The sequence below is a fragment of the Trematomus bernacchii genome, unplaced genomic scaffold (genome assembly GCF_902827165.1).
Source record: "Trematomus bernacchii unplaced genomic scaffold, fTreBer1.1, whole genome shotgun sequence".
Classification (NCBI taxonomy): Eukaryota; Metazoa; Chordata; class Actinopteri; order Perciformes; family Nototheniidae; genus Trematomus; species Trematomus bernacchii.
This window is the reverse complement of record NW_022987635.1, coordinates 86784-99051: the sequence shown is the minus strand read 5'-3', so window position 1 is coordinate 99051 and position 12268 is coordinate 86784. Positions and strand designations below refer to the sequence as shown.

The following is a 12268-nucleotide window of genomic DNA, read 5'->3' as shown; positions in this document are numbered from 1 at the left end:
AACCTTAAAGAATACGTTTGTGGAGCAAAACAATATTTTACATAAATCCTGTTCCTAGCTGTAGGAAAGATCAGTGCACATTATAGCATGGACTGGAAAGTACTTGATAATTATCCAATGAATTGTCAATGCTGTCAGATTGTCGAGCATATCAAGGTGTAATATACCACTCATATTACCACTGGTGAACTGACTCACTCTTGTGGAGTGCACTCCGTGTCGCCCTGAATCCTCACTCTGATCACGTCCCTGAGGTTAGAACCCGACAACACGGCGTGATTCCTGCCGTAGAAAGACACATTGCTGGGTGTGATGGAGGAGATCTCTGGTCTCTGACAGTGAAACACACGCAAAGATAAATCAGGTTTATTACATTCCTTTATGCTGATTCTTTACTGAATGTGAATTAGGGTATTATGAGAGAAATAATGTGTATGATAACTGAGGGTCAAACTCACTGAAAAGTTCATCATTGACTCCATTTTTTGGCAAACACTGTCCTGCAAGAGCAAGTGAGGGGAGAATTAGGCAGGGTGACACTCACTTTAAAGATACTGTCAACAGTGAATTTAGCACCTGTTACGGCTAATGTTAGCTGGGCTAAATAACTAAGAAGCAGCTTGCTTCCAGTAACTATAATGTCTTATTTGTATTTTTGTTAGAGCTTCTCATTCAAATTAAACCAAACCTGACATTTTGTTTTGATGATCAGTTAAATCAGGCTGGGTTAGACCTAAAATAGGGTTATTTCCTAACTAGTTCATCTGTTTTGACAATTTTGAAAGCAGTGGTTTCAGTCAATTGATGTAAGAATGAAACACTTGGAGGAGACTATGTTAGAAAAAAACATGCATTATTACATTCCCCACTTCTTGGTTTGCCCAGGTACAGCCGTTTCTGCTCCAGCCACATCCAGCCCTGACACACTCTCCACACCTGAGAGAAAACCAATGCTGTTAGCTGAGGCTGTTACCTAGAATATGAATCACCAGGACTTGACACAACACGTAGACCCTAAGATAGCAATGCTGTATGCGTCACTGAGACATGCCTCTGCCTCTCTCCTTCAAATGTTCTTTGCTTGTTCAATTTGGGCATCTTCTATGAATCAATAATCTTTCTACATATATTTTGACATGTTGGCAGTGGACTTACAGGACATAAGCTGGCCGTCCCCTGATGTCAGGGCAGTTGGAGAGCTTCAGTTTTTCCATTAATATTGTTGTCCCAAGTCTAATCCTAACAGTGACATGGCGGCCTGTTGAGGGAACATTATACAGTAATTGTTAGAGTCTTGGTTGTAGTTGTCAGCAGCAACATGCACATTTTTATGCAATGATTTGATATTTGTTGTGAGACGACAGCTTTGTTCACTTTTTATCTTATAGGAATCTTTTACAATTAATAATAATAATAATAATAATAATAATAATAACTTAAATGTATATAGCGCCTTTCAGGGGACCCAATTGTCATTAATCATGGTATTTAATTCACTGCATTAATATATTCATTAGAAGTCACTGACCTTCAGCAGGAAGTGAGCTATTTGAAAGAATGCAGGTGCATTGTGGGAACTTTGGAAAGGGGCTCTCCCTGCTACAAAGCTCACTGAAGTCACTTGAACTTGTAGAGAAATTACAGGAATATTTATCCAGCGCCTGCCGTCCCACAGTCAGGTGTGTGTGGATGTTTAGTGTGACCTGAGAGAGGAATGATGTGAGTGTAAAACCAATAACTGACAGTCATACATGATGATTATTGTCATTATATTTCAATATTAATATAATCTCTACCTGGCCAGTGCTGTCCTTCATAACTTTGTAGGAAACCATTTTCTGTTGAGAATCATCAGGGATGGATAACCAGTCTGAATTTGGGCAGTCATCTTCAAATGTGCAACTATGCAAGAGAAAATGACATTTTAATAGAGAGTATGATACTTATGTTTGTTTGAAGGACTGGCGTGCAGGTGTTGTGTTCCTGACCTTATGGTAGACGCGCACCAGACACAGTGAGGATCCTGTGCAGACCAGCAGGCCTGCACATCTGTATATGTGCCGCACTTTGACACAGCTACACGCTTCATCTAGGACAAATCACAAACATAGCAATCTAACAACACTTTTTAAACACAAACAAATCTGAAAAACGTTTATAATCTCCAGTGCTCGCTTTACACATTGTACTGTACATGTAAAAGCACCTACCTGGTTTTCGAATGACATGTACACATGTTTAAGATCCACTGGATCCAGATGCATTTTGGGAAACACTCTGCGGTCATTATCGGCCCTGTAGAGCACCCTGGGACAGGAGCTCTGAAAGTTCTGGTCCACAGAAAGCTGACAACAGGAACGCAGCTTTGTCAGGTTTTTGACAGACAGAGGTGCCCTGCTGTTAATTATCAAAGTTATGGTTTACTGATTGGATTAAAAGGTTTTTTTTGCTTGCTGGAGTAAAGGAAATACTCTCAATATAAATATATCATTTAAAACCATGACATTCATGTTCAAAGAGCAACCAGCTGTAAGCTTGTATGGCAACGCCAGGGCAGACCAGGTGACCTGGACCAGGGTAAGGACAAAAGGAGTTTCTGATAGCACTATCTCAGTCAGAGGAGAATAACAGTGTTAGTGACAACATAAATATTATTTTGATTTAATTCATAACATGTGACAAGTATGTTGGCTGCAGATTTTTTTCAACACATATTATAATTCTGTTGTTTATTTTGAGAAGCATTGCAAGTGTTTGTATGAAAAGTAGGGTTAGCACAGGTGTAATCAATGACATTAATTGTTACCCTGTTCCATTGGTATACTGTCATAGACACAGTCCTGCCTGAACTCTTGGATCCTCCAGTCAGAACTTCTATGGACAGTCGGACTATGCTAAAATAAAACCACCAGAAGGTAACTGTATCTTGAGGTGACTGAGGTCATGTCTTCAGCTGTTTTTTTATGTAGTGACAACTTTTGTCCACTGCTCTATTTAAAACTTGAACTGTATCATATCCTTACACATTGGGAGCTGTATACAACTTTTTAATACAATGGGCAGGGGCGGCGGGTACTGTAGGCTAGGGAAGGCTAAGCCTTCCCAAATATTTTTGTCACTGAATCCTGGTCAAATTCAAATGTGATGTATGTTTCTTTGACATTAGCGCTGCTATCCACCAGTGCCCTGTACTACGAAACCAGTTCAACAGACCCTGGATATGTTTGAGTTATCTTAACTAACCCTAACAAACGAGATCTCGCTAAGCGGTCCTACGACGCTGGTTATCAACTCGGTAAATCGACCCATGGTTTCTATTTCCGTCGGAGAGCGTGTTCACGTGAAAGGGGCGGGGTTAGCAACATTTGACCAATCACAAACATGGACAAGCACACTGAAAGCGCAGCGTCATACTTCATTAAACATAAAAGTAAACTATAATATTAGACAAATATAAAGAAGTTACACTTTAAACATCCATGACTTAAACACATAATCCAGGATAAAAGCCACATAGTTTCACCTGCAAGGTGAATACAGAACAGCTGGTAAAAAAATAACTAAACTAGCGAGTGTTTGAATCTATGGTTTGAATGCGTACATTAACAGGTTTATGATATCATTGCCCCGTCTAAGACACGAGTGGATCTGACTTTAATTACATTTGAGTTGAGTGTTTCGTCAACTTAATGTGTTGCTTAAAATAATACTTCTGCATACAGTATGTGACACTAAGTGTTGCACGGACAGATACGGCTCGAGAAGCTGACTGGAAATATATGATATAGCCTATTATGATATGATATGATTGATAATGTGAAATGAATGATAGGTGCGACACGTCTGCGTCTTCCCTGCATACGGCAGTTTAAACTGTATTTCCTTTTTCCTGTAATATGACTTGATAGCTTTAAACTCCGCACAGCCTCATGCGCCGCCTATGACAATGGGTGTTTCTTCCACGGAATTATACTTCCTCAGCTTCTTCTCTCACAATGAAGCCAGCATTTATACTCAGCTCTACAGCTGTCACACCACAATTTCTTCAGAAAACTGTGTGGTGTTTCAGGAGAGAGAAAGATGCATTTCCTGGTGAGTCTGTGGTTTAGGCCTCTCTCACATGTCCAGCCATTTGCTAATAACCAAAACCATTTAGGTTGTTGAAGAAAACCTTAATCCATTATCCTTTTTGTTCTAATGGTGATGATGTGTTGTCCGCTGACACCACTAATATCTCACACCAATATAGAAAAAGTATTTCTCAATTTGGACGTTTGTCCTTATCTTCACATCATGTCACTTCCACTGTGTTGCTCTACTTTCCCATTTACCAATGCACAGGTTATGATTCTGCTATATTCTGGCTATGGAAATAACCTGACCACTCACATATCAGCCCAGCCACACCTAATTTTCGCAATCTGTCTCAGTGTATACAGACAGCAGCCTTTAAGACAGACTCAGAGAGAGTTTGGATTCAGCCCCCCTGTCACTAGGAGAACAAATCTAGTTTAGGACCCAGGACAGTACGGATGTTCCTCTCAGATGATCTGGTGGTGGGAGAACAGATCCAGTTCCTAACATCACAAACTGTTTGCAGATTGTTTTATTGGGTCTGCTCCATTAATCAACATTAATTAATGTTTGATCACATCATCACATGTTTGACTCCAATAGCCAATAAGAAAGATTCATGGCAGATGCTGTTGTTGCCATGCGGTGGTTAGCTGGCATGCTACTGTACTGACAAATATCTAAACTCACAGTTATCACTGAAGAATAGACCACCCACTTTGGCTGTCTCCACAACCATTTGTCTCATTCAGACCTGTTGAGCCTCCTGCTTTTTATTCACATCCCAAAGCATGACTACATCACTATGCTGGTCTCCATTTAGTTTACAATTGGGTTAGAGTAGAGATGTCCCGATCCGATCACGTGATCGGGGATCGGAGCCGATCACGTGATTTTCAAAAGATCGGAATCGGGAGAAAAAAATCGGGGATCGGAATTTTTTTTTTTTTTTTTTTTTTTTTTTATAAAATATTTTTCTTATTTTATTTAATGTTACAAAACAAAAATGACCATGTCCACGTCTTAAAGTCATCCTGAGGCCTTAGTTTTGGTTTTAAATTACACAACATCATGTATGTGTTGCTTCTTTTGGGCTTATTTTCATAGACCTGGTTGCTTATTTCTCTCAAATCTGGCAACAGAGTGGGCAGGGCGCAGTGTCTAATAGTAGCAGTAAGCTAACGAGAGGCTACGTTCAGCTGGTGTAACGAGAGGCTACGTTCAGCTGGTGACCCGGGACAGAGAAAATGTCAGGAGTTTGGAAGTATTATGAAATTGAAAGTGAAGGCAGTGTAACAGCCATATGCAATGTTTGCAAGGCGGAGGTTCCGCGTGGTGGAAAGAACAGAGCTACGTTCAACACGACCAATCTAATACGCCACCTGAGAAACAAACACCTACAACAACACGACAAGTACACAGCGGCCATTCAGGTAACGGCACTGAAACAACCGACACTTTCAGAGACTTTTAAAAGGAAAGAGAAACTGCCCCAGAACAGTGAAAAGGCCAAAAAAATAACAGCCAAGAATAGCTGAATTTATCGCATTGGATGACCAGCCGTTATCCGTGGGGTTTAAGGGACAACTTGAATGCTTTTCTCCTTTTTTTTCTCTTAATGCATTGCATAAAGATCGGATCGGGAAAAATCGGTATCGGCAGATTGTCAAAATCAAATGATCGGAATCGGATCGGGAGCAAAAAAAGGTGATCGGGACATCCCTAGTTTAGAGGTGATGCTTGCTCTCTCTGGTATGATAACACCCTGCAGTGTGTGATGCAACACTTTGATCAACTCTTGGTTGCGTCTTTCAGATAAGAGATAAGAATATCTGTTATGTTTCTCTTTATGTGTGGTGCATTCGCATTTTAAAATCGCTTCAGGATCTTAACACTTTTGTGGCCTGGGTCGGATTTGTAAACCTATTTAGCCTGTTCTGACTGGCCGTCGCTTGAGAATTATTAAAGTGGACCTATCATGCTATATTTAAATGATATATTGTAGGGCCATACCTATATAAGGTATATTTATACATTTCTGTTTTCAAAATACCAAACAGATCATGATTTTAAGCCATGCCTCATTTCGCTCTATTTGTTGTTTTCCAGCACTGTTTTTGCAGGGGTCTGATTTTGTGAGCTGCAGCTGACCACGCCCCCCTGCAGGAGAGGGGAGCGTGCTCTGATCAAGTCAGAAGAGAGGGAGAAAAATAGATCTCCGTCTTCCGTGTTTTATTATAGCCTATTATTATATAGAGTCGTTATTCATTTGTTTTAAAGCTCAATAAATAACAAAAAAGACCTTTGACCGGCACTTTTCTAATTTTGTCCGGAAGATTTAAACTTTAACGGACATCTTGACCGGCGAAAGAAACTGAAACTGAAACTCTGCCGCACGGTCCCCTCGTTCCTTGGAAGAGGCGGAGAGGTGGGTGTTTGTCATCTGCTGGTGGACTAACCGGAGAGAATTACAGTGCTTGCCTCGACGGGGAGGGATTGCATTGAATTAAAGCAGCGGGAGCAAACGCTTGCCTCGGGGAGGGAGAAAAAAAGCCACAGCGGAGAATAAACAGAAGGGTAACCATGGTAACTATGCGCGGGAAGTCTTCTTCGCTGCTTTTGTGGCAGACTACAGCGCCACTTACAGGCCTGGCATATGTACTACAGCGTCTCCAGCGCTTTCGAGCGGCAATGGCCGGCCGTGGCCCAACCCCACATTCCCCTGATAGGTGGAGAGTTGGCCCAATAGCCGTAGCGCCACTTTACTGACGTCAGTAAAGTGTTCAAATCTGGATCAGTTTTTATCAGATCCGTTGCAGCCCCTTTTTTGGGTATGGAGGAAAATAGAGAGGGTTGTGTTTTCTGACACTTGGTGAGTTCCCTGGAACACCGGGGACACATATTCATGTATAAAAGACGTACAAAAGTGCATTTTGCATGATAGGTCCCCTTTAAGTGACAAATACTGCAGTAAAATGGCCTTGAACTCTTTCTTCTGCAATTCGGCTGTGCCTCTGTTGAACTGTTACATGGATCTAAGATATTTATAGGTAAAGGGCAGGAAGTGGGTTTGTTGTGGGGTCAATAAGTGGCTTTCTTCTCATTAGTTTGGTTAGTGGTTAGTCCTGCTCCACTCAACCCTGTAAACAGCCATAGTGACATGTCAGTGAGCCTGCTGTCCCACTACAGGATGTGTTGCATCACATTTGATTTCATGATAAATAGGACAGGCGTTAAACAGTATTACACTCTGTACACTGAGCGAGATGATGATTATGGCAAAATGCATAGTTTGTCTCATACAATGTCAGCTTCCATTTAGGTGTACACCACACATAAAATCGCATAAAAGGAAAGACTGGTCATTTCTTCTACAAACTATCAGAGGTCTTTACCTCATGTGTTACATTTGTCATTGAGTCAATAAAAAAGCAATTATTCTCTCTTAGCTGCACGCTGGGAGAAACACCAAGGGGTTTTATGGAAACTTGTAAGAGTAAACTCAGCATGAAAGAGCCTATTGTGTCCAGGAGCGGGTTACAGCGGAGACTTATGTTTGAGTCTTTAATCCTGCGAGGGAGCACTTACGGTATAAAGAGTTTCTAGGGCATATCAATAGTTGTATCTAGGAGTTGGACAACATCAAGAAGGGGGTCTTGACTAAAACAAGAAATTGGAAATTATTTTTTATACGTCACTAAGAAGACTGAAATGTAAATTTACCAATGTATTTTGCACTCAACCCCATCAAATAAATCACATTATGGTTCCAAAGTTCAAAAAATTCAAAGTTGTAATGGAAGCTTTTAAGAGAATATTACTTCTTTTGGAGCATCACCCTTCTAACTGTCATTAAAAAAACACTGTTGTTCAGGAAATATATATATATAAAGATTTTTTTTGTGACTTTATTAAAGTGGACCTATCATGCTATATTTAAATGATATATTGTAGGGCCATACCTATATAAGGTATATTTATACGTTTCTGTTTTCAAAATACCAAACAGATCATGCATTTTAGCCATGCCTCATTTCGCTCTATGTGCTCTTTGCTGTCTACGGGGCTGATCTCTGTGAGCTGCAGCTGACCACGCCCCCCTGCAGGAGAGGGAAGCCGTGCTCTGATCAAGTCAGAGGGGGAGAAAAAAAGATCTCCGTCCTCCGTGTTTTATTTATATATACAGTCTATGGTTTTATTATATTATTATAGGCCTATAGAGTCGTTATTCATTTGTTTTAAAGCTCAATAAATAACAAAGAAGACCTTTGACCGGCACTTTTCTAATTTTGTCCGGAAGATTTAAACTTTAACGGACATCTTGACCGGCGAAAGAAACTGAAACTCTGCCGCACGGTCCCCTCGTTCCTTGGAAGAGGCGGAGAGGTGGGTGTTTGTCATCTGCTGGTGGACTAACCGGAGATAATTACAGTGCTTGCCTCGACGGGGAGGGATTGCATTGAATTAAAGCAGCGGGAGCAAACGCTTGCCTCGGGGAGGCAGAAAAAAAGCCACAGCGGAGAATAAACAGAAGGGTAACCATGGTAACTATGGGCGGGAAGTCTTCTTCGCTGCTTTTGTGGCAGACTACAGCGCCACTTACAGGCCTGGCATATGTACTACAGCGTCTCCAGCGCTTTCGAGCGGCAATGGCCGGCCGTGGCCCAACCCCACATTCCCCTGATAGGTGGAGAGTTGGCCCAATAGCCGTAGCGCCACCTCTGTGACGACATAGAAGTGTTCAAATCTGGATCAGTTTTTATCAGATCCGTTGCAGCCCCTTTTTTAGAGATTTGGGTATGGAGGAAAATAGAGAGGGTTGTGTTTTCTGACACTTGGTGAGTTCCCTGGAACACCGGGGACACATATTCATGTATAAAAGACGTACAAAAGTGCATTTTGCATGATAGGTCCCCTTTAAGTTATTCCATAGACACTGGTTAGTTTAAGAGAGCATTCAATTCATACTATCATCTGTGTTGTTGAAGTATTCTAGGCATTGATAGTTATCACTAGTTATACACACCTTCATGAGCTGACCATCTCCCGTCCCAATGAAGAAAACCATCCAGGCCTTGTGTCTCACTGCCAGCACAGAGGTCATGGACTTCTGCCTGAACAGCACCACCTTCGGCTTCAATGTCTCTGCCTGAGAGACACAGACGCTCATCATCAAACCTGAATCCAACAGGTATTTACTGTTTCATGAAGACGAAAGCTTTAAATATAATACTTGAAAAAGCTTATCATTACTTGAATCTCAGTTAAATGCATCGCTAGGTTACTAGGTGTAGTTACGGGAAATCACATGTATTTATTTTTTATTTTAACATTTCATAATGTCGCCCTGTCGAGCTGCAGTGCTGGCATCTGCATATGATATATCATTTATTTGGGTACATATCCCATTCAACATTACTTTTATTTAAATGTCTACCAGGTCCAAACTGGTTTGGATTATAATTGGACAGAATTTAAGAAAATTAAATGTAATGTTGTAACAAGTAATGCACAAACAGAATGTGTTTACATTTAGATTTCCAATCAAATGCCACTATATTTGCCACTGTTGTTCACCGCTAAATGCATCTAATTAAGTATATAAATAGGATGCTAACTAATTTGCTGATAATGAATTAGTACCTTTGTAGCTGATACAAGTGCAGTGACTGCGGTCATTCTTTTATACAACATTTCTATAGCAGTCAACTCCACAAGAGCCTCGAAAATGTACAACTCACCTTTCTTAAAACATTACCATAAAATGATCAGATCAGGACGCAATGTAGTGCTTTCCTCATATATGCATATATATAATAATAGAATGCATTTTCAAATGAATTTTAAATAATCATATTTTTGTATTAGGTTACATTGTGGTAATGCTTGAAATTAAGTATAAACTTTAATTATGTGCTTGGTACGTCTGACATTGTTATTTAATTAATTAATTCGCTAATTTTCTTTAATTGAATATAAATACATTCATTATTGATATTATTATTATTGTTTTTATTATTATTAGTAGTATTAGTCTCGTCATATTCTAATGTTTTTCCCAGGGGAAACATATGTAACAAATGACTCTAAGGACCCACCGTCTTCGTTTTCTTCACGGGGCACACACTGCAGAAGTCCGGATCTGCATCGGCCGTCATGTTGAGATCCGGGCTGATGTCAAACAGCAGCAGCTCGGTGTTGGTCTTTCCTCCGTCCACACTGAACACGCCGCTCCAGAGCACCGGCGGCCCCCCCGGAATCACAGAGGAGGAGAGGAGTCTTCCGCCTCTCCCTCCATCCGCGGAGAGGCTGAGGTTCGCGCCCCGCAGAGACTCCAGAGTCTGCTTCTTAGTCGCTTTGCCCTCGAGCCAAATGAGACGGACCGTGTTTCTTGAGGGTAAGTTGGAGAACAGATAAATTATGGAATTGATCTGAAACCCATCTACAAACTCCACACTGCCCTCACGTTTGATCACATGGGTATTGTGCTCGCCAACAGTAGAAAAAATAGATCCTCTCTGGATGTTATTGGTGTTATGAAGGTGCACGGCTTCTGGTCCAGTGGGACAGCTGCTCCCTGTGGATTTCGTTACGTCTTTCTGTAAGGCAGCCAGAATGTAAGCATGCTTTCCCTCTTCATTCACCAGGAAGCCGACAGACGCACTGTTGCGCAATGGAGACCCCACCTGGATGTGTTCCCTGTACAGAACATTTGAAATGTTCTTCAGGTCCAACACCTCGCAGTACCCGCACTCGCAGTACCCGCACTCGATAACACCACAGCTGACCAGAGTGCCATTTATAACAAACGGCAACAATATGTTCACGCTGAAAGTTGCATTCGATTCGTTTGTCACAGAACCCCGGTAAAACCGCGCATCGTTCTTCAGGATACCTCTCAGGGTCAGATTTTGAACCAAAGTCAGGTCGTGGTTCAGCTGGTACAGCTTATCTTCCGCAGCGACGTAAACCGTATTGGTGGCCACGGCGAAGTGGCGGATGTTTTTTTCAGTGGTGAAGCCTCCGACCTCCGCCAGGCACCGACTCGGTTCTCCCCAGAGACAAGACAACAGAATAGGCAGCAGGATCATCTTGTTGCACGGTGCAGCAACACTCTCACACACTTACGGTCCTCATGGCGCTCCGCTCTCCTCCACAGTGGCAGAGACTGTGCGTAAAAGCGCAATGCCTCTGTGGAAAAGAGAAGTGCTGAAAGTGGGAGGGAGCTAGTTCAGCGAAACCGAAAATTAAGACGTTTTAACTATTTCTGAGATATGATTTTGCAACATTACAGCTGCAGTTGTCCCGCCATTAGTTACCATGTCATGTTTTAAAATAAAGTAAACTCTCCAGTGTAGGTCTATGATAGACCTACACTGGAGAGTTTATTAGACCGTCTATCCACAGACCCAGTGAGACGACAATATGACAGTCTTTAACTGCACTGCGGTCAACTCAGCCGTCTCTCGCATTTGCTTAGTCAAATGAGCAGCTCTTCATTTTTGAGTGCGCGATTAATAGCATCTTTACGGTAATCACCGAGAAGCGGCACTGACAGTAGTACAAGAGTAAAATAATGCATGTTTTTTCTGTTTTATTTGCGATACAAATAATTGTTATCATAACTTCTTAATAAAACTGACACTGTTTGACTCAGTCCTAGTTTGACTGCTACCAACAATAAAATGAAGTACTTTTACTGTGTTTTTTCTGGGTAATACTCTCAAATTCCCCTCCTGAGAACAAAATCATGCCACTTCTGCTATATTTGATGAGAGATACAATTATTATTTTGCAAAACGTTCTACATGAAATGGATACTGTTGGACTCAGTACTACTTGGACTACTACCACAAGTACAATCAAGTACTTTTACTGTGTACTTTTTGAGTAATCCCCTGTCAAACTCCCTTCCTGAGTACAATAATGCATGTTGTCTGCCCTCTTTGATGAGATAAAAATGATTTTTTGCAATAAGTTCTACATGAAGTTGATACTGTTGGACTCAGTACTACTTGGACTACTACCACAAGTACAGTCAAGTGTTTTTACTGTGTACTTTTTGAGTAATACTCGTTTAAACTCCTGTCCTGAGTACACAAATTAATGTATTCTGATATCTTTGATGAGAGATAAAATGATTTTTTGCAATATGTTCTTAGTGAAATTGATACTGTTGGACTCAGTACTACTT

The 12268-nt window shown here is 41.2% G+C and overlaps 1 protein-coding gene across 1 annotated transcript in view; it reads right to left on the bottom strand.

The window, feature by feature from the left end:
• LOC117484688 (plexin-C1-like) overlaps positions 1–11329 on the bottom strand; it is a 33688-nt gene extending 22359 nt beyond the window's left edge. Inside the window, 10 exon segments of the mRNA XM_034133108.1 lie at positions 199–332; positions 459–500; positions 861–936; positions 1156–1258; positions 1529–1703; positions 1797–1902; positions 1989–2089; positions 2211–2345; positions 9101–9223; positions 10173–11329. Of these exon segments, the coding sequence (XP_033988999.1) occupies positions 199–332; positions 459–500; positions 861–936; positions 1156–1258; positions 1529–1703; positions 1797–1902; positions 1989–2089; positions 2211–2345; positions 9101–9223; positions 10173–11165 (1988 nt within the window). The 5' untranslated portion in view covers positions 11166–11329.
• Positions 11330–12268: the final 939 nt, after the last annotated feature.